The sequence below is a fragment of the Sciurus vulgaris genome (genome assembly GCF_902686455.1).
Source record: "Sciurus vulgaris genome assembly, chromosome: 6".
In the NCBI taxonomy this organism is placed as follows: Eukaryota; Metazoa; Chordata; class Mammalia; order Rodentia; family Sciuridae; genus Sciurus; species Sciurus vulgaris.
The window spans coordinates 144,435,468-144,459,340 of record NC_136466.1 but is presented as its reverse complement, the minus strand read 5'-3'; the positions used below and the strand labels follow the sequence as shown (position 1 = coordinate 144,459,340).

Here is a 23,873-nt window from a genome sequence, read left to right as displayed (position 1 = left end):
CACCAGTGCACAATTAAGTTTAATTCTCTTCCTTCCCTCTTAAGAGAACTGTGGGAAAAAATTCTAAAATTCTAGTGGAAAACTATAAAAAACAAACAAAAAATAAAAAACAAACAAACAAAAAGGCTTGCCAAAGTCACACAGATAGTTTTCGACAGAAGATATGGGAGAAAAGCCTACGTCTCCTGTTTATTTCCCCAGTAGTATTTTACAATTACCTGGCCATCTAAAAGTCTGGGAGAAAACCATGAGCATAGAAAACCAATACAGTATTACACTATAAAAGTTTCTGGTAATTATGCACTAAGGCAGCACTTATGTTAGGAATAACGATATGTAGTACCCAAGAAATTTGAATATGATTTTACTGAAGCATAAGTCATTTAAAAGCAAAAGTAGTTTATGATATAAATTCTAATATATAATACAGTTAAGTCATTATATGAATTTAAGTTTTTATTTATGTATTTCACTGTAGTGCTGTGACAACAAAATGACATCTGTGTACCAGAGCATACATACATCAACAGTAAGATGTAACTTTTCATTACACCACTGCTAGGATATTTAGTTATTTGTAGAAGACATTAGCATGTAAGGTGGCCACACCAAATAATTTTGTTTTTTTTTTTTTTTTTTTCCCTTAGATAATCTTAATTTTTAAAATCAGTAATACTTTATCCATCTCACTGTTAATAGAACTGTAAATTATCTGGGTGATAGGGTGTGTGTGTGGGAGAATCATTCAACTGTGTTATACTGTCAATAGTTGCTAGAGTAATCTCACACACACCAAAAAGAAACTGTCACCATAATTAAGGGCTCGTTGTTAGTTGCACAATGATAAGCTTCTTCTGAAAATAATAGCCCACTTATATGTGAAAAATGCCCTTTCCACTTACACAGAAGAAAAAAAAATATTCAGAAAGTTATTTTCTGGCCTTGCTATGTCAAAAAGTCAACTGTACAAAGATCTACGTGTTAAACCTAAAATTATAATTTTAAAAGTCTATTAAAAACAAAAATGTCATGCATTTTTATTATCAATTATGCAGAGGCTTTAAAACTGTTGCAAGACCATATAGTATATATTAGCTTTTATACTGCTAATGCACAACTAACAGCAAACTTGATTAGATTAACAGAAATCTGTCTTAATTACACCTTTATATATCACACTAGAGACAAATGCCACAAGATCTGCAGAAACATTTCGTTCTGAGCACTCGAATGGCAGGATAACTTTTTGTGTTGTAATCCTTCACATACAGTAACAAAAGGAAAAAATTCTGCAGTCTCACGTTACAAAAAAACGTACTGCTGTAAAATATTAAGGGGTAAAGGATATCATCTATAACACAAAGTAACTTAACAACTAACGTCAAAGAGCAAACAAAACCTCTAAATAAAAATATCCAAATACACAGAGCAACTGAAGCACAAATCCTGCATTAAATACAGTAAAGATTTAATAAGACAATGCACTAGTTAATAAAAGACACAAAAATAGGGGGAACTAGGGCAATCAGTAAATAAAACCAAAATGATGGGGAAAAAAAACCGAGAACCTCTTTTTCGCTAGTTGGAGCACAATTTTTTTTCTGGTGTCTTTCCATTCATATAATACCTAACACTGTACATTAAGTTTTTAATGCCATAGAAAAACTTGGTTCTTCCATGAAATTCTTAAATTCTTGATAAAATTTTCAAAGTAGACATTATTATGAATGAAAAACAGCCAACAAACTGGCACCTGTTGTTTTTAACACTGAAGATTTACAGAAACTTTTTAAAAGTTATCATAATCTTTTTTGTCTTTCTTCCCCTCAGCTTCAAATCCATCAACTCCATCACTGTCCCTTCTTCGTTTCCTGTTGTTGTGGATGTTAAAACGCTGGCTCATTTGGGGTAATGGATCCATGCCTAGAACTTTATGTATCTGGCGGAATGCAAGGAGTCTCAATGCAAACTGTAACAAAGAGTCAGAATTTAGAGTTAATTTTTAAAACTAAAATATTCTTATGTTTATTCCATTTAAACTTTTTTTTAAAGCATGTTCAATGAAATATACACCCTGAATGAATCAGTTTCACAACTAATCATCAGAACTGAAATCTATGTGCTCTGATGTTTTCATTTCCAGACTTTTCTATGTGCATGTTGCTTTCTGAAACATTAAGTTAAAAAACAAATTCCCCGCTGGGTGTGGTGTGCACACCTGTAATTCCAGTGGCTCAGGAGGCTGAGGCAGGAGGATTAAGTTTAAAGCCAGCCTCAGCAACTTAGAAAAAAAGGGCTGGGGATGTGGTTTAGTGGTTAAGCATCCCTGGGTTCATTCCCAGGTACCAAATAAATACATAAATAAAAATAAAAAATAAAAAAAACTGAGCCTTACCTCAAGCCCCTCACCTCTTCTAAAATTTTGAGACAAGGTGTCAATCGCCCAAGCTAAACTCAAACTTAAGATCCTCCTGCCTCAGCCTCCTGAGCAGCAGGGAATACAGGGATATGAAACCATACCCAGTTAAAAAATAAATTGTTAAATAAATAAATTTAGTAGTATATTCATTGGAAAAAACAAACATACCACCATCCTAAAACAATATATAGTAAAAAAAAGAAAAAAAAGGTGTCTCTCTCAATGAGCAAACGGTTCTTTTGTTCATATCCACCTATTTTCCAACTTTTTCTTTGGAAGCCCATGAGCACAGGCTCAAGGCACATGTTGTACACACATATACAGCTTTATAAAAGAGAATCATACTTCAATTTTTTCCCCATTTAACCATTTATTCTTATGCTTGCTTATTTAAGATAACTAAGCAGTTACTATGCCAGAATACAAACAAGTAACATTTCTGCTTTCATGAAGCTTACTATTTAGTGAAGATACATGAAAAACAAACTAAAACATTAACTATAAATTATGACACATGACATCAAAAAGCAAGAATCTATAAAACAAAAAATGCAAGTTAACTGCTCTCATTTAGTGTTTGGTGACAACATTCCTAGATAGTTGGTATACAGTATAACTCAGGAACTGCAGTTATATTCAAAACTTATTGGAAGACATTAGGCTGGTTCCAATAATTTTGTAAATGTGTTTTAATGGATGCCTGAACAAAGATGTTTCTATATATTTATGTGACAAGTTCTGTAGAATGAACTTTGAGCAGTGGAATTGCTGCACATGTAAAATCTGGGACTATTCCAAAAAAATGTATATGAATTAGTATCTCCTAATAATATATGTGATGTGAAACTGCTTCCCCATTGGAGGACAGTGCAAATAAAAAAAAATTCTCACAGGTACAATAGGTTAAAACAATACCTAATTGTTATTTCTAACTTGTATTTTTTAAACAGTGGGAGTGAGCATATTTATATGCTTCTTGGCTTATTTGCTTTAAGATTAAAGACATTATGCAAAATTTCTTATACACAATCCTTCAGGGCTTACTACATTTACCTCCTTTCTAAAAAGACCTTTCCTTCCCTGCCTGTGGTATTGGGGATTAAATTCTGGAGCACTTTAGTACTGAGTTATATCCCTAGTCTTTTCATTTTTTAGAATTTTGACAGGGTCTTGCTAATTTACCCAGGCTAGGCCTTGAACTTGTAATCCTCCTGGCTTCAGCCTCCTGAGTAGGTGGGATTTCAGGTGTATGACACTACACTTGGCTTACTGGATATCTTGGTATCTGGTAGTTACCCTTTTTCTTTTGTACGGTAAGGCAAACTTCACATTGAACCACATCAACTTGCCTCTTGCATTCTGACCCCGCCTCCCTTCACTGACCCACACACACTATCCCCACCAGTCTCTTCTATTTTGCTTTATCTCATTTTTTTCTTTCAGTAAAACTTTTCTTTTTCTTTTTTCTTTTTTTGTGGTGCTGGGGATTAAACCCAGGGCCTTATGCTTACAGGGCATGCACTCTACCAACTGAGCTACATCCCCAGCCCTCACTAAAACTTTTCTAAAAATTTTTTTTTTGTAGTTGTAGATGGACAGCATGCCTTTATATGTTAATTTTTTACTCGGTGCTAAGGATGGAACCCAGTGCCTCACATGATAGGCAAGCTCTCTGCCACTGAGCCAAAGCCCCTCGCTAAAACTCTTAAGACATAAAGATGATGCTAATACCTGTTTAAATGGGTTATCTGCTTATGTTTTTCTAAATCAATTAAAAAATTTTATTTGTTCTTTTTAGTTATACATGACAGTAGAATGTATTCTGACACATACATAGAGTATGTATGATACTTCCCATTTTTGTTGCTGTACATGATGTGGAGTTACAATGGTTGTGTATTCATACACAAATATAGAAAAGTTATGTCCAATTCATTCTGCTGTCTTTGCTATTCCCATTCTCTGCCTTTCCCTTCATTCCCCTTTGTCTAATCCAGTGAACTCTTACTCTTCCCTTCTCCCAGCTTATTGTGAGTTAGCACCCATGTAAGAGAGAGAATATTTGACTTTTGGTTTTTTGGAATTGGATTATTTGACTTAGCATGATAGTCTCCAGTTCCATCCATTTACTGGCAAATGCAACTGTTTCATTTTTCTTTATGGCTGAGCAATATTCCATTGTGTGTATATACACATTTTCTTTATCCATTCATCTGTTGAAGGACACCTGGGTTGGTTCTATAGCTTAGCTATTGTGTATTGAGCTGCTGGGAACAAACCCAGGATTTTGTACATGCTACTGTTGAGCTATACCCGCAAACCCAAGATTCACACTTTTAAAGAATGGAATTCAGCCATTTTTAGTAATACTTATGAAGTTGTTAAACCATTTCCACTATTTCCATTACCTTTATTACTCTAAAAAGAAACCCTAGACCCAACAACAGTTAGTTACTCCTTAACCCCTCTGCCTCAGGCCCTAACAGCTAAATTATATTTTTCTCTACCTTCCGAATTTGCCTATTTAAAATAATTTGCATAAAAAGAATCGTAGAATAATGTTTTTTGTGTGTCTGGTTCCATTTACTTAGCATTAAGATTTTAAAGATTCACTTTAATGGTTAAATAATATCCTTCTGTATGAATATACTATATTTATCCATTCACTCATCAATTGATGGACATTTAGGTTGTTTCCACTTTTCGGCTATTATGCATAATGCTGCTATGAACATTTGTGAACAAGTTTTCTCTTCTGATGTTGAGATCAGTGATCAAAATCATGGCCTGTCTGACTCCTGAGGCTGTGTTTGTGCCTGTGCGAAAGTTCAGGTCAAGATGCCCCAGTTGCCATGGTAACACTGGCCAGGGGGGCCTACATGTAAGGCATGCAGCTCTATCAGTCAGGCCTTGAGTTCAGCACCTTCTCCCAAGGATAGTGAATTCCGAGCAAAACAAGATGACCCTAATGTCTTACAACCTTCAGATTGCCTGCTTTACTGAAACTTGCCCATAAACTTTTTTTAAGTTGCATATGAACACAATGCCTTTTATTTATTTTTATGTGGTGCTGAGGATCGAAGCCAGTGCCTCACACATACTTGGCAAGTACTCTACCACTGAGCTAAACCCCTGCCCCCACAAATAAACTTTTGATGAAACCTATATAATAAACTTGCTGAGCTAGCTCGGGAATCAGTCAACCCTCACCAGGGCTTGACTACACACTTGGCCCCAGCTGTTTCTTCCTATGTGTGTCTGTTTGTCTCTTTATCCCCCATAGCTCCTGCTCATATGGCATCACCTTAATTAATGGCCATAGCCAAGAGATGAGAGTGTCTTGGCATTCTGATCTCAAGTTTATAAATAGGGATCAAAGAATTGATGAGGCAGAGGGTAATTTATGTATGACTTAAAAATATCTTTATTTTATTTATTTATTTTTATGTGGTGTTGAGGGTCAAACCCAGTACCTCATGCACAACCCCAGTCCTATGTATAACTTAAGGGACTGTTAACTTATTTTCCAAAGTGGCACACAAGAAGGTGAACATTTTGGAAGGAAAAGAGGAATAGTCCTATACAGAGTCAAAGAAGGGAAAGAGAAACAAAAACATGGACACGGAAGGTCATGAAGAAACAAGTTGAAAATTGGTACAATGTAGAGCTTATTCAGATTTCACAAGTTATAAATGTACAGCCATCTTCAATTTTATTTTATAGCAGCTGTACATTATTTTTTTAAAATTTACTTTTATTTTAAACAAATGGGATGCATCGTGTTTCTCTTTACGTGAAGTAGAGGCATACCATTTGTGTAATCATACATTTACATAGGGTAATGGTGTTTGAGCTGTACATTATTTAATCACCATCGCAATCAAGACACTCAATTGTATCATTACCACAAGATACCCTTTAAAGCCACACTGTTCCCTTTTCCTATCCCTAACTTCTAGGATTCACTAATCTCTTCTTCTGAACTGCAATTTCAAGAATGTTAAATAAACGGAATTATGCACTCTACAACTCCTTCACTCTTTAAAAAAAAATATTTTTTTAGATGTTGACAGACCTTTATTTTATTCATTTATTTATAAGTGGTACTGAGAATTGAACCCAGTGCCTCACACGTTAGGCAAGTGCTGTACCCCTGAATCACAACCCCAGCCCAACCCCTTCACTTTTAAAAACGTTTCTAATTACCTCCTAAAACTAGGACAATTTTATTCAAGCCTTTAAAAAAGTACTTTTTAATATTGTGAATTCTGGTTGGTCAAGGTGGTACAAGCCTTTAATCCCAATGACTTGGGAAAGGCTGAGATAAGAGGATGTATAGGCAACTGAGAAAGACCCAGTCACAAAATAAAGATGGCGGAGCACATGGCTCAGTGGTAGAGTGCCCCTTGGTTCACCCCTAGTACAAGGTTAGGGTGGGGAGAAGGGAATTGTTAGTTTTCAAATGCCTGATCCTAATCCCAAATTTCTTTCCTCTTAAATTTTAACTAATTCCTTCTGTTCTTTAGAAAATTAAATCAAAGAAATCAAAACCAAAACTAGTTTAATACTTTAGAATTGGTTCTATTTTAACTCTATAAAATATCCCTAATGTTCTAATACTACTTTTTCTTGCCCAGTAAATCATTTACTTACTCCTGACATCTTTGAAATTCCAAATTGTTCTTGCTGGCAAGATCTTGACAACTCTCACTTACCTTTTTTTTTTAAAAAATATTTTGTTTTAGTTGTAGATGGACACAGTATCTTTATTTTATTTTTATATGGTGCTGAGGCTCAAACCCAGGGCCTCCGCACATGCTAGGCAAGTGCTCTGCCACTGAGCTACAACCCCAGCCCTCTTTTCTACTTTAGAATCGATTACTACTGTTCACAGTCAATATGTCTTTTTTCTCTACTCAGTACATTTCTGGGATCATAAAATTATGGATGGCTATAATAATGTAAGATTGATAAATGATAACAATGCTAACATTTAAGATCCTTCCATATAACAAGTGGTATGGTATAGTATAGTTACATATACTAACCTATTTAATCCTCCCAATAATTCTGTTCAAGACAGAAATTGTTTAATCCCATTTTATAAACAAGATGGCAGAGATGGTATTCAAGCCCAAGGAATCTGACCCCAGAGTCCACATTTTCATTTATTATGTGTCTTGGCATTCTGATCTCAAGTTTATAAACAGGAATCAAAGAATTAATGAGGCAGAGGGTAATTTATGTATAACTTAAAAATGTATGTACAGTTAGAAAAGATCACATTATAACAATGTCTAAAACCATATATCCTACCACTTCTGTGTAACTAGAGGATATGACTTTCTGCTGATCTTGATATATAATCTAATACTCAGATTTAATGAGACACTGAAAAAATACTGTTCTTATAGTATATAATGCTCACAATTGGACAAACCTGCATAATTAAATAATACATTAAAAATTCTAGTAGCAAAATCTAGTTTAAGGTAAGCCTTTTTAAAGATATACTTACTAAAGAAGTGGAATATTATACAGTAACAAAAAAACAAAACAAAACAATTATGAAAAAACTTTAAGGGCAGTAATCCAACAAAGCTCAGGGATTAGGAATTTTAGTACCTGTGCACTAGATGTAATATCTTCCCGCTGCTGGTCAGTCATTGTTGCCAAGGTATCAAAGGGATCCTTTTCACAAGGATCCAAAAGTCCAGGGCTACCTACAATAATTACCACAGGGAGACAAAAGCATTAGCAATAGCCATCTGTAAGATAAGAGTTCTTATTTAACTATCAAACAAACTTAATTTTACTTCATTAAGAACAAAATGAAATTTACCTTTAAGAATAATCCCTGAAGAAATGCATTCAAACACTCTTCTTAGGGCATCCCCAGGGCTCTGAGGACTGGAAGCACTACTAATTGCTTTCTCTACTAGTAACTCCATAGCCTAAAAATAAAAACAAGAATATGTTTAACAGCATATAGAACAAAGGAATTCTTTTTTCAATTTTTAAAAAAATTTTAGGTGGTACTGAGGCTTGAACGCAGGGTTATTCTTTCATTACGCTACATCTCCATCCCTTTAAATTTTTTTATTTTTACTTTGAGATAGGTTTACAAAGTTACCAAGGCTGGCCTCAATTTTTTTTTTTTTTTTTTTTTTTTGTGGTGCTGGGGATTGAACTCAGGGCCATGTGCATGCAAGGCAAGCACTCTACCAACTGAGCTATCTCCCCAGCCCCTCAATTTGTGATCCTCCTGTCTCAGCTTCCTAAATAGCTGTGATTTATAGGCATCTGCCACCATGAAAATGAATAAGTAAATCATTTTCAAACAATAGAATGACAAATTATAAGGTGCATTTTTTTTTGTTTTTTGTGGTACCTAGGGCGGCTTTGCCCCTGAGCTACATCTCCAGACCCCAGCTTTATTTTGAAATAGGATCTTGCTAAATTGCCAAGGCTGGTTTTGAACCTGGGATCCTCCTGCCTCAGCCTCGAGTAGCTGGAATTACAAACATATGCCACCATGCCTGGTTGTCATTAAAAATTTTAGACTGGTAGGCATGGTGGCACATGCCTGTAATCCCAGTTGTTCAGGAGGCTGAGGCGGGAGGATCTCAAGTTCTAAGTCAGCCTCAGCAATTTAAAGTGAGACCCTCAGCAACTTAACGAGATCCCATCTCAAATTTAAAAAGGACTGGGGATGTAGCTCAGTGGTAGAGTGCCCCCTGGGTTCAATCCCCAGTACCAGGGAGGTGAGGGGAGAAGAAAGGTTAAATAAGAAAAGAAGGTATTTATAAATGTTAAAAAAAATTACACAGAATAAGTTGCAAAAACAGAAAATAAAAATTCATAATATAGTATAGAACATTTAAAATGAAATACAAATAAAGAAATAAAAACAAAGGACTTCATCAGTGGCTTTTAATACACTTACAAAGTTGTCCAAATATCACTAATTCTCGAACACTTTCATCATTCCATAAAGAAATCTCATAACCATTACAGTCTTTTCTCCATTCCCCTTTTCTTTAAACCCTGGCAACCAACAAACCACTTTCAACTTCAGATTTTCCTACTCTGGACATTTTATAAGCCTAGTTTCTTTCACATTTTATGGAACTACATTTTATGGAACTATTACAAAGAAATCCTTAAAATGATATGGAAGCTGAAAAAACCCATGTTTAGTTATATACTAAAAAAGCTCACAGAGGTAAAAACTATTTATTTACCCATTTCTCAGATCTAAAAAGATTAACTGTAAAAAGTTTGGATGCATGGAGAATGTAGTTCCAAAACAGGAATACACTTCAAGAGAGATGGAATTTATAGAAACTGCACAGAAACGAGATGGAAAAGAAAGATGCTTATAATGTAAATCACAGTGAAAATCAGTGAAAAAAATTAATGCTAGTTTGGTTTATTCAGTTGGAGAATGTAGAAAGTTAAAGATATTTTTAAAAATTTTTTACAGACTACATTTTGATTCATTGTACACAAATGGGGTACATCATTTTGTTTCTATGGTTGTACATGATATAGATTCATACCATTCATGTAATCATGCATGCACATAGGGTAATGATGTCTTTTAAAAACATTATTTAGTGAAGACTTTTTTTTTTGCGGTGCTGGGGATCGATCCCAGGGCCTTATGCTTGTAAGGCAAGCACTCTACCGAATGAGTTATCTCCCCAGCCTGACATTTTTTAAAGGATTTTCATTTAAAGGTTTCAGTGTTTTAAGGAATGTTTCAATCATCTAGAAAACTCTATGCATATGAAAGGAATATCTCTCATTTCTGAAGAAATTAAAGATGTCCAAAAGACTGAGATTCTTTTTTTTTTATCTTTATAATTCCTCTTTTATTTTTCCTGAGGTAATGAATATGGACATGCATTCATAGATACTTAAAAGTGTATGGACTAGAGAAAATTAACACAGTAAGAGGTTCTTAATAAGGTCTAGTATGATTTAACATTCTCTAACACCTTAAAAAGCATACATTTTTAGAAAATAAAAATTCTAACATGTTTTAAATACTTTTAAAAATTTGCCAGAGAATTCGCTACTGTAAACAATTGTTGCTGCTAGCTGTGTGCATCTCTAGTTCAGCTCTTACCTATGGTACAACTCACTGATTACCATCAATTTTTATTTTTCTCCTACATTCACTTAGGGAAAAAGACTTTTTTCCCCTTCCTTATCTGGTAAATCCTTTCTTGCATGATCACATTGTAGTTAAAACTTATAAATGCATTAACTGTATGTACTATAAACATTCTAGCTTCATCCGATTTCAGCAGTCAAGTTCAGTATGTCTATGAGGTCAGAATGAACCTTCATATGCACGTGAACTGAAGCACATATTCTGAAAAGTCATTAGATAAGAAGCAAATACCTTCCCCATATAGTCAGAGTCTATTTTTGGAATCTGACAAAACATCATTCAATGAATTTAACAAAATCATGTTACATAAATACATCACAGGGAATTCCACCTTTATGTATATATAGAAAGCACCAATTAAAAATAAATGAGTAAAAAGAAGATCAGTAAAGGAAGGAGAATGGGGGGAAGGAGAAGGGGAGGGAAAAGGAGGTAATGGAGACTAAAATGGAGTAAATCCAACTCAATCCATGTATGATTTTGTCAAAATGAACCCAACTACAATGTATAATTAAAATGATCTAATAAAAAAATTCAAAAATATGATTGTGTTAATGTATGTGCTACAGTCCACAGCGTTATAAAAGAAAAACGACTGTATCAGACTTTACACTTAATTATTATTATTACTATCTGCTAGCTTTCAGGTAACAATCTGACTATCAAAAGTACAAAGTACAGAAACAGGTCCAGGCTTTTGCTCCTCTACTATAAACAGGGTCACGTTCACGTCTGAAAGGTTTGGGCTGCTCCTATTCTCTCCATAGAGCACTTATCAATATTTTTCAGATTTAATAAAGGATATCAGACAGCTATAGTCAATTCAAGGGCAAGAGTCAATTCTTATATAAGGATTTCTGATCTCAATACCTGGTACAACTTAACAGGTTGAGAGAACTTTATTACAGGAAATAATGAGAATAATTAAGAAATAGGCATAATTGTTTTATACAATACATGATGATGAGATTAGATACCTAAAAAATTTGAAGTATATAATTATTTTAGACACTTTTAGAAATCACAGATAATCCTAAGAACCAAAAGCAATTTATTCACAAAATTTCTTACTTGATCAGCAGTGAGAGCCAAGAAACAATATATCAACAATTAACAAAAACCTCACCAATAGTCTTTAAGACAGTTCATACAAGAGAACAACAAGAGTAGCTCTTGACTATTGGACTAGGGACATGTCCTTCTGAGAATCCTTCAATTTCACAAGGACATACATTTAACCAAAGGGGTCTGTGCAAGTGACACTTATAGGCTCAGTTGAGTGGCAGCCTCTAGAGTGCTGTTCCCTGTCTACCTTACACAGATACTTCACCACTTTTGTTTATCATTCTGTCAGCTTCTTTCTCTTTTTCTCCTCCTTTGTCAATGTTCCCTTTTTTTCCTCTGTCGACTCCTTCCTCTTTTTCTCCTCCACTCTCAGCTACTTTTTTGACTTTCTCTTCTCCTCCAACATCAACTCCTTTCTCTTTATTTTCTTCCCCATTGGTTCCTTTCTCTCCTTCTTTGTCCTGAACGCTGATGTGAACAGCTTTGTTATAGCCTTCCGGTTCCGAGCAATTTCAATGGCAAAAAACTGGATCCTGGGGGCAAAGATGGTGTTCTCCTCAGTGTAGCCCTGAGAACAATCCAGTCGCAGCAAAGTACCATAGTTGAAGTCTTCTACGATTTCATCAAACTTCAAGCAGAATGGCCTCCATTTCTCCTTAGCTGATTCTGACTTGAGTTCTTCTGGGTCCAACACATCTACCCTGAGTTTCTCAAAATTTTCCCGGAACTCAGAGTAGATTTGGTCATCCACTTTGGTGAGTTTCAGGAACTGTGGATCAACTGATGAAATGAGCTTATAATAGACTTCAGCATGCTGCATTGCTCTCATGACCCAAGCCATTTCAATATCAGGATCGTTGCCATAAGATTCTGCTGGGAGAGAAAGAGCATGTGCCACGGACACCAGCTCCCCGGAAACCGGTTCATCGATTCCGCTGGTAGCCTCCATGTTGCAGCGCAGAAAGCGTGCCTTCACCTTCCCAGAAGTGACTTTTTGGATGTTTCTTGCTCAGTTGGTTGTAAAGTGGAGGAGAGGGCGGGACCAGAGTCCAAGACTGAGATTCTTGAGGTTAAGGTAGATATTATTTATTTTGAATTTCCTAAACGGGCATAGTTGTCAGCATATTGTAAACGTTTTGAAACAGATTTAAAATTGTACTATAGGACCAAAGAAACAAAATAGTATGGTACTTACAAAAAAACCAAAAACCAAAAAACATGTAGATCAATGGTACAGAAGACAGAGAAAAACCCACAGTCAATTATGTGATTCTTGACAAAGGTATCAAAACACAAAAGAGAAAGACTGTCTCTTTAGCAACAAATGGTGGTGGGAAACTGGATACCCATTCTCCTATGTAAGAGAATGAAACTAGATCCCCATCTCTCACTCTGCACAAAATCAGTGTGAAACGGATCAAGTATAAGACCTGAAACTTTCCAATTTTGGGGGGTGAGGAGTGGGAAATTAACATACAGGTTCAGACAAAGAATTCTTGAATGGGACCCCCATAGCTTAGGAAATAAAAGAGAATCAATAAATGGGATGCAAATAGAGAACACAGCAAAGGCAACAACAGAGTAATAAGAGAACTTACAAAATGAAAGAAAATCTTTGTCCAATTGCTCTTCCTACAGAATTAATATCTAGAAAATATATATTAAAAAACTAAAAAAAAAAAAAAAATCCCAGCACTAATAAATAACCCAGTCAACAAATGGGCAAGTGAACTAAACAGACACTTCTCAACAGAAGTACAAATGGTCAACAATTACATGAAAAAAATGTTCAACAACTCTGGCCATCAGGGAAATTCAAATCTAGAAAACCATAGTGAGATTACACCTCACTCCAGTTAGAATGCCAATCATCAAGAATACAAATAGGGCTGGGGTTGTGGCTCAGTGGTAGAGCATTCACCTAGCATATGTGAGGCAGTGGGTTCAATTCTCAGCACCACATATAAATAAATAAAGGTCCATCAACAACTAAAAAAAAAATTAAAAAAAGGAAAAAAAAATACAAATAATAAATGCTGGCAAGATGTGGGGGAAAAGAAATTAGACACTGTTGGTAGGAATGTAAATTAGTATAGCTACTGTGGAAATCAGTATGGAGGTCCCTCAAAAGGTTAAAATTAGAACTACTATAATGACCCACACATTTACACAAAATAATTAAATTCAGCATATTTTCAAGATACATTCATACCCATGTTTATCACAGCACAATTCACAATAGCCAAGTAATGGAATCAGCCCAGGTGTCCACCAACAGATCAAAGATAAATGTGATATTTATACACAATGGAGTTTCAGTTATAGAGAAGAATGAAATCAACATTTGCAGGAAAAAAACTGGAGACCATAATTTGGAGCAAAATAAATTCAGAAAGAACATTATGTATCTTCTCTTATATGTGTGGAAGCTATAGGGAACAAACAGGAGAGGAGAGGGGAAAAAAAAAAAACAAGGTAATGCCACAGAAGAAGGGAAACCATTAGGGTAGAGAATAGTGATGAAATGGGAAGAGGGACTGAGGAGTGAAACTGATCAAATTACATTTTTATGTATATATAAATATGCCAAAATAAAACCCACTGCACAATAAAAAAATTTTACAAAAAATGTGAGAATAGTGCTGATGACTCAGTGATGGAAAAAAAAAATAAAGGGCAATAATTCACAAGATAGTGATGGGCTTAAAATTTAAAAAGTTGAGGGCTGGGGTTGTAGCTCATTGGCAGAGTGCATGCCTGGGACATGTGAGGGCACTGGGTTCAATTCTCAGCACCACATAAAAATAAATAAAGGTACTGTGTTCATTTACAATTAAAAAATTTAAAAAAAAATGAACTCATAAAATATGCAGCTTTTCAAATGTCAGATTTTTACTATTTGTTTTTAGAGAAAGTTGTGAGAAAATTAGATAATCAGTTATGAATTCAGGTATATTAAGAATAAGATATGGCATGTGTTTTAGGGAAATGACACTTCAGGCTGTAAAGGAAAGGATCTTGGTGGCTAGAATCACTTAGAGAAAAACTCTCCATATTAAAATGATTCAAAAATCTATGACTATAATATTTGCTTGTATTAAACTTTTTTTTTTTGTACCAGGGATTGAACCCAGGGGTTCTGAATCACTGAGCCACACCCCCAGCCCTTTTCATTTTGAGGCAGGGCCTTGCTAAGTTGTTGAAGCTGGTCTCGAACTTGGGATCCTCCTGCCTCAGCCTCTTGAGAGCTGCTGGGATTACAGGCAAGTATTCATGAAGTGTTATTTTTTCCTTCCCATCATTGGTGGAATTAACATTCCCTTAATTAGCATGGCAGACACTAAGCTTAAGCACTTAAAACACATGATTTCATTTAATTTTTATAGATGCTATTATGTCAACAATTTTAAAGACAAAAACAAACAAACAAAAAACACCTTTAAAGGTATCAAGCAGTTTGTCCAAGACCTGTTGGTAAAAAGCTCACCTAGGTTCTTCTGAGTCAAAACAAACTTTTTTCAAACCTTTCCTTAGACATTAATTTCTAGCTCTAGTAGAGGTAAAAAAAAAAAAAAACAAGTCCTCTTAAAGCACAAAAAATATTCTTTGCAGTTGTTTGTGAGACTAGAAGAAAGCTCTAGAATTAGTTCTGATTAAATAATAGTATAAGTTATTCTCTTCACCATTATAGCTACTATTTACTGAGCACTTAACTTACAGTAACCACTGGTCTAAGTTTTCATATAAATTTTTTAAAAAAAATTTTAAGTTGTTGATATTTATTTATTTATTTATGGTGCTGAGAATCAAACCCAGTGCCTCACATGTGCTAGGAGGCAAGCATTCTACCATTGAGCCACAACCCCAGTCCCTTTTTTACATTTTTTTTTAAACCATTACAACCATCTTCTGGAGGTAGATATAACTATTATTCATATTTTACAGATTATAATATTTATGTACTAAAATAGGATTTTATAGATTATGAACAATTTTATATACAAAGCCAATTATATATTCTAGTTGACATAGATTAATACCAATGCATTTGTAACAGAGTTCCATTTTTAAGTCTAATCATAGGAAGTTGTATTTTTGTAATATAATTTGTGCAGAGTAACTTTCTTCAATGTGATGAAATGTAGAAAAGTCTTAAACCACCATGCCTTTTTGGGGAAACTTTACTTTTAGTTAATGCTGAGTTACTCTTTCAAATTAAAGTGAATGAAATGATACTCCATGTATAATTTGCTGATTCTTCTGTAAGCAAAGATAATGCTAGTTCTTTGCCTGGGGTTATCAATATACTATCATTTAAAATTTTTTCATTGATTTCATCAGTGGTCTATAGGAACTCTTACTATGTAAGCTAATAGTACCAATATCTAAATTACCTACAAACACCTTGAAGAACCAAAAAAAAAATGTGGGAAGTAATATTAAATCACATATTTTAATTATTATGTGAGAAGTATTATTAGAGTAGTTTTCCCCACCATCTGAGATGACTTAAAAATATTGCTCAAGTAAAATTTACATAATGTATGATTAACTATTTTTAAAAGTGAATAACTAACAAGCATTTTATTCAGGGTTGTGCAATCATCACCCCTCTCTAGTTCTAAAACATTTCCATAACACCAAAGTAAACTTCTTACCCCTTAATGCAGTCTTTCCCATAAAGACATACATTCCTTATATGAATTTTTTAAAATTCTCATTATTTCATATAAATGGAAACAAGGTGACTTTTTGTGTCTGGTTATTGTTCTTTAAACACAACTTTGGAAATTCACCTATACTACAAAAAAATCATTCTTTTTTGTGAAGTATTTATCATCCAAATATACTCTTTAGAAATAAAATATATAATTAATATTTAAAAAATTTAACTACATACTATTTATAAATTATAGCAGGTATACCATGCTAAAGATGTGGATACTATATAGCAATTCTGATGTCAGATCAACCTTACAAAAGAACTCCACCTAATTTTTCTTTATTTCATCACCATGAATTCAGGACAAAAGAACTAATTTGAAGGTAGAATACCATTTTCAATGCTCATTGCGATGTACAGGAAAAACCATAAAAGCAAGCATTGTTAATTATTTGTTCAAAGTAAGTAATCAGAATGCTATATAAAACTGAAAATAAAGTCCATAAGAATTTCCAATTTCCTTCATGAAAATCAATAAGAAAAGTTATTAAAGTTATAGTACACAAGAGTCAAATCCCAAGATGATCTGGGTCCCAAACATGATTATGATTAAAAAGTAAATTACAAGGGCCGGGCTGCAGCTCAGTGTAAAGTGCTTGTGAGGAACTGGGGTATGTCCTCAGCACCATATAAAAATAAATAAGAAAAATAAAGGTACTGTGTCTATCTACAACTAAAAATGTTAAAAAAAAAAAAAAAAAAAGGTAAATTATAATTTGGCTACAGTGGTGCACACCTATAATCCCAGTGACTCAGAAGGTTGGGGCAGGAGGATCACAAGTCTGAAGTCAGCCTTGGCAACTTAGTGAAACTGTTTCAAAATAAAATTTTAAAAAGGGCTGAGGGTGCAATCTAGTGGTAGGGCACCCCTGGATCAATGCCCAATACTGAGATTTAAAAAAAAGAAAAGAAATATAATGTGCATGCTTGTAATAACCTGAATCAAACAGAGGAAAGGTCAGTCAGTGAAGAACATTTCCAAGAAATTTACCCAAGCACTTATCCTGTTAGGGCAACTCTCATGTAGGTCTTATTGAGATCTCCAGGCAACCCCCACACAAAAAAAGGTGGGGGGAGGGATGGGGGTTGGCTAAATAAACAAAATCCAAAAGATTTCATCAATAACTCCAAGTTGAAGGGTAGCATGAGTCATGCTATAGGTAGGGTAGTTCTAGGAGAAGAAGTTTTCCTGAAAGGAAAAACCTCTCCTGACCACCTTCTACCTCACCAGAAAAAAGGCATTATAATTTGCAACGCTGAAGGCTTTGTGGAAATTAAGAAAGAGCAGAAGAATCATAATTATTCACAATAAAAAAAAGACATGGCTAAAATGCAAGTAAAATAACAATAAATAAGTGAAGTGAGAACCAATTACATAGGGAAAAGATAACATCAAAGATGGTTGTGAATTCTCAACACAAGGGCCTCAAACACCCTCCCTGGTGTCAAAAGTGAAGTTGTTCCTAAAAGGATATGTTGGATCTATTTCAGGGAACAAATGGAGATTTTGCAAGAGAAAAGGTTCTTGGGTTTAAAACCTGAGACAGATACAGAAGAGGGCATAGCCCATGTCTGCTAGCAAGCTTCCAAGTAGCCAAATCCAACTCCTTTCTAAAAGCAAAGCTTATAATGCACAGTGGAAGAAAAAGAAGTATTAAAAAAAAAATTCATCAACAGATAACTGAATAAAAAAATTATGGCATATACACACAACAGAATGTTATTCAGTCATTAAAAAGAAGGTAGTTCTGACATTTGCAGCAATATGGATGAAAATGGAGGATATCATGTTAAGCAAAATACATCAGGCTTTTGAGAAAGATTAATACTGCATGTTCTCACTTACATGTGGAAGTTAAAAAGTTTATTTCATAGAACTGCAGAGTACAGACAGAGCAGAGTTACCAGAGCCTGGGAAGGATGTGTAGGGATGAGGTAAAATGAAGATAGGATTGTTAATGGGTACAGGGGATCCAACTGGATAGGCAAAATAACTGCTCATGTTCTATAACACAGTGAGGTAATTATGGTTGAAACCAATTAATTGTATGCTTCTTTTTCTTTTGGTGGTGCTGAGGATAGAATCCGGGACCTCATATATGTATAAGCATTCTACCCAACTTACATTATTAGTCCTAAATGTTTATTTCAAAATAGTAAAGAGAGGGTTTTGAATGTTCCCAGCACAAAGAAAAGAAGAACATGCCTATTTATCTGAGCCAATCATTACACAAGTACTGAAATGTCACATTGTACCACATAAGTGCATACAATTATTATATTTCAACTAAGAATAAAAAACACATTTTAAAAAGGTGGGAATAGATTTGCATGACATTCTTGTACTTGTATGGTATATAATATGAAAAATCTATTCTGTAGAGATTTTAGGTGATAATGACATGTCAGAGTAGTTCAATTGTAACAGATGTACCTTTGGTGCAGGATGCTTGCTGATTGGTAGGAGATGTTGTGCATGTATAATGACAAAGAATATGTGGGGACTCAATACTTTTCACCTGATTTTTCTGTGAGCCAAAAACTGCTGTAAAATTTGAAGTCTATTAATTTTCTATGAAACCTGCTCTGAATGAAAATTTGTGAGAATAAAGGCAAATTTTGCTAATATTGGTGTTCTAGAATCTGATGAGTAACTGAAGGCAATTAAAATTAAGATATTAAGAGGTTATGGGGCTGGGGTTGTGGCTCAGTGATACAGCACTGGGCACTGGATTTGATTCTCAGCACCGCATATAATAAGTAAATAAAATAATGGTCCATCAACAACTAATAAAAATATTTTAAAAAGTTAAGAGGTTAGTAAGATTATAGAGCTAATAAAGTAAACCGAAATGCAAAATAAGTTACAGAACTAATAAATGAATAGCAAAGAATAGGACATAGCTGAAAACTAGATTGTTCAGGATACAAGAAGAAAGAAGACAGAGACTAACAAAATTATTCTTCACCCTTAGCTATAAGAAAGTAAAAAGCAAAGAACAAGAAAATGTTAACATTTTTAGGAAATACTGATAATACAAACAAGATTTTTGCCAGGTGCAGTGGAAGCTTGGGAGACTGAGACAGGAGGATTTCAAGTTCAAAGCCAGCCTCAGCAACTTAGCAACACCCTGTCTCTAAATAAAATATAAAAATGGGCTGGGGATGTGGCTCAGTGATTGAAGTGTCCCTGAGTTCAATTTCTGGTACAAAAAAAAAAAAAAGCTGGGATTTAGATTCAGTAATACTAAATGTCAGAAGATAATGGAGCAACTTCAACAAATGAGGAGGAAAAAATTGTGACCTAACAAAATATTTGTCCTTCAAGTAGTGGTGATGGCAGATTCTCAAATATGTATGAAATTTAAAGCACACTTTTATTAAGAATTATCTGATGATATAAAGGAGTCAGTCAATAAATGAAAAGTCACCTCAATAAAGACCTAGTGAACCATTCAAATACAGAAATAATTTGGTAATCTGCCTACAAAAATACACAGATGAATTTATCTTTGATCAATTTCTAGCTTTTAAGTCAATTTTTAATTAAAAAAGTAATACTTATGTTTTTGCCTGGTAAAAATTAAATATTTATCCTAACCATCCCTTCCTCCCACTAAACAATCTCTACTGTCAGTTGGAACATACCCTTCCAGGAGATTTTGCTGTTTATTAAATACACATGAATGTGCCTGTAGAAAACACAATTTGAGGGAAAAAATTAAGGTCTACAGGAAAATATTTTAAGAACCAATCTGTAGTCTACAGCATGGGAGAAGTCTTTGTAAGTCAAAAATAAAATCCAGAAATCATAAAGGTTTAATGAATTAAAATATAATTTTTTTTGATACCAGGGATTGAACCTGGGGGGCACTTAAACACTAAACCACACCCCCAACCCCAATCCTTTAAAAATTTTTTTTATTTTGAGACAGAGTCTCAATAAGTTGCTGAGGCTGACCTTGAACTTGCAATCTTCCTATCTCAGCCTCTTAAACTGCTGGGATTACACATATATCACCACACCCAGCCACACCCAGCAGAACTTATAAAAATTTAGAAAGCTTTTATATAGTAAGAATTGTCGTAAGTTGAAGAGCAGATGAGAAACTGGAAAAAAATCCTTTAACAAAGACAAAGACCAATTTCTTATTGTGGAAAGAGTTAACAAGTCTAGGGCCTGTCTCAGTAATTTACTGAGACACTATCTCAAAATAAACTCAACTGGGAAAGCATCGTTGGGTTCAATTCCCAATACCAAAAAAAAAAAAAAAAGTAAATGAAAAATGAGATGACTTATTTTGCCTATCATATTGTTAAGCATTAAGAAGTATGATGAGTTCTGGGTGCAGTGGTGCACGCCTGTAATCCCAGCAGCTCAGGAGGCTGAGGCAGGATGATTTAGGATTAAAAGCCAGTCTCAGTCACTTAGATGCTGTCTCAAAATAAAAAAGTGAAAGCGATAGGGATGTGGCTCAATGGTTTAATGCCCCTGTGTTCAATCCCCACTACCAAAAACAAAACAAAACAATAAAAATAAAAAGTATGATGATATCCCAGAATATTTTGAAATTTTAAATAATCCAACTTTCTGGTGAACAATTAGAACATGTTCTTTGATCTTGGAATTTGAGCTGTGGCTATTTATTCTACCTTCAAAAACCCGACAATACTATATAATATGAGGATTTAATAGCTGAAGTCTACAAACAACCCCGGTGTTCATCAAATGGATACTATACAGCACAAGGGAATACTATACAGTTAATATAGAGAATAAGGTGCTTTTCAAAAAGTCCTAAGATGTATTTTGTTAATGAAAGATGCAAATAGTATATAAACAGTACAATCATTTAAAAATAATAATAATAATAATTTATGTAACTTTAGTTGTCCATGTCTCACTAATCCTGTGGAATCAAGAAAGTTATTTCTGAATGAATCCCTATCTAAAGCTCTGCTATTCAGGAACCAAAAAGGTTCAAATAAGGAATATAAAAATAGAAACACAGGGGCTATGGTACAGTTCATGGATGGAGTACTTGCTTAAGATGTGCAAGGCCCTAGGTTCAACCCCAGCAACACCCCCCGGCAACACAGTTTGAACCAAATATATATGATGCATATAAGTATGAACTCCCCCCTGAGAAGAAATCACAGCAAACTGTTAACATAAATTTGTCTTTAAACAAGGAAGCTTTTAATACTTATTTCGAACCATTGTGCATTACTGAATATTCAAAAGTCTCAATTTATACATTATTTTAAAAACACATCAACAGAATCCTGTATAGGGGGCTTAACAGTTCATTTTCAGTCTTTTATATACGTCTATATGTAAAAGATCCTCAGATTTCCCGTAAGAAGGGATAAAAAAAAAAATCAACAAAAAACTCACAACAGGCTGGGCATGGTGGTGCATGCGTGTAATTGGCGAGGCGCTAAGTAACTCAGTGAGACCCTATCTCTAAATAAAATATGAAGTAGGAGTTGGGGATGTGGCTCAGTGGTCAAGTGCCCTGGAGTTCAATCCTTGGTACCAAAAAAAAAAAAAAAAAAAAAAAAAAAGGCCCCAACAACAAAACCCTGTATTTAGTAAATAAAAATAAAACTGATGACTAAATATAAGCTAAGGGTAAAAAGTAACTGCAGAAATATTTCTTAAATGTTTCTTTTTTTCACACCATGCAGTTTCTAACTACTTACCCAGCTGGGAAAATCAGACCACGTTGGAACTCGCTGACAGAGGTCTCGGAGAATACGTATGATAATCACACAGGACTGCAGACCATTAGCTCTAGCCTTGAGGGCAATACAAAAACCAACTGGATTAAAACTTAGAAATACAGAAAATATCCCTTGATGAAAAAAAGTTAAAATACCACTGTTCAATGGAAGCTCAGATAAAAATAAAAATAATCACACTTAAAAGTTGGATTCAATGAGCTGCCATTTACAGCAGTATTTTATGCCAGGGTTAGTATATAAAAGTTGGTATGTAGGTCAAAGTAAACAGATTATACAAGAATAACATTTCTTGATCCCCTGTGAACCTTGACCTGTATTCATTTAAAACAGTAAACTAAAAAAAAAGAAAAAAAAAAAAAAAAAGAAAAAAAAAAAGAAAAAAAAAGAAAAAAGAAAAAAAAATCTGCCTACATTAGAAATAAAAAGAAATAGTGAAGAGCTAAAAAGTTTGTCTAGGGACTGAAAGGCTAAGGAAATCTGTTTGGTTTCCTTGCTGTGCCTTTGCATGACTACAAAGTCACTAAACCAAACAGCTGCTTCCTCACCTTTCATTCCCTACACTTATTAACTTAGAGAAAGAGGGGAGGGGGGAATCTTAAAAAACTATACACAAAGCTTTAAACACATATTCCATTATTTAAAGCAAAGTTAATCTGCAGCCTTATGGAATATAATATATATACACAAACATGTGATGTTCCTAAACAAGTCAACTTTAAATATAGCCACTAAAAAGAAAAAAGAAAAAAACCCAAACTACAAAACACCCCCAAACCAAAGTTTATTGTCAAATTAATAGTAATTGCAATATGCAGATGTTCACACCCAGCTTTCTATGTTAACATTTTCTGAGATTTAATTTAAAATAGTATTGCTTGGGCAATCTTTTGAAATGTTTAAGCACAGTTAAACATGTGTACTGAACGACTCTCTCATAAGGCTACAAGAAAAAAGTAAAATGATGTTCCGAACCTGGAACCACTTAGCGTGGCGTAGAGCAGCCAGAGCGTCAAGGCATTTTTGCCTGTCCAAGACGTCCGGTGGGTCTTTCACCATACCCGAGGTTACATCTAAAATGGATTGAATTGGCAAAATGCAGTGAGGAATGGGTGTTTGACCAGGTGAGCAAGACACTTCCTTAAAGTAGCATCAGTGTCACATGAGCCATTTGAAGTTTGTCAGCACTTTAACACACCCAGGGAGTTATTTTTCAACAAATTTACATAAGTCAATAATAAGATAAAAGGAGAATTAAGTTAAATTCTTAACTTAATAGTATAATATTTTCTGGAAAAATAAACCCTACCCACCCAAATGAAATCTAATAAAGGAAAGATTACTGGACACAGCGCACCAGCACAAAGATGACAAGACAAAGGGAACACAAAAATCCACCTTAATAAATGAGAATGTACAATTAACTACTGAGTTTGAGTCTTCAAAGTGATCATAGGTTATTCTGGGACTAATATAGCAAAGAACTGATGATAAATATAGAATGATCAATACAGTAGTGGGGGGGAGAGACCCCCAAACAGGCATTTCTCTAAGAGTTCAATGATTTTCTTCCACAAGAGGATTTGAGAATAGGAAATGCCCTTTAAAATTCCAAGTTTTCACAAATGTATTCCAAAGAGTAACTAGAGAAACAATGGGTAAAGCAGAAAAGGGTAATAGAAACTAGCATGGTTAAATGGAATTAAGAACAGAGAAGGTGAAAGAAGATGAATATTTTG

The 23,873-nt window shown here is 34.4% G+C and overlaps 2 protein-coding genes across 4 annotated transcripts in view; both read right to left on the bottom strand.

Annotated features, from left to right (window-relative positions):
• Positions 1 to 438: 438 nt before the first annotated feature.
• Positions 439 to 23,873, bottom strand: part of ZFR (zinc finger RNA binding protein) — a 77,695-nt gene continuing 54,260 nt past the window's right edge. For all 3 annotated transcript variants that reach the window (XM_079144485.1, XM_079144483.1, XM_079144484.1), the window contains 5 exons: positions 23,110 to 23,207; positions 22,096 to 22,191; positions 8,262 to 8,373; positions 8,045 to 8,142; positions 439 to 1,969 (listed from right to left, as the gene is read on the bottom strand). In XM_079144485.1, the coding sequence (XP_079000611.1) occupies positions 1,790 to 1,969; positions 8,045 to 8,142; positions 8,262 to 8,373; positions 22,096 to 22,191; positions 23,110 to 23,207 (584 nt within the window). In that variant the 3' untranslated portion in view covers positions 439 to 1,789. The remainder of the gene's footprint in view (positions 1,970 to 8,044; positions 8,143 to 8,261; positions 8,374 to 22,095; positions 22,192 to 23,109; positions 23,208 to 23,873) is intronic.
• On the bottom strand, positions 11,442 to 12,667 carry LOC306663885 (protein PBDC1-like). Its single transcript, XM_079144502.1, is given in 2 exon segments — positions 11,442 to 12,165; positions 12,168 to 12,667. Coding segments are annotated over 2 exon segments (699 nt in total). The 5' UTR covers positions 12,616 to 12,667; the 3' UTR covers positions 11,442 to 11,914.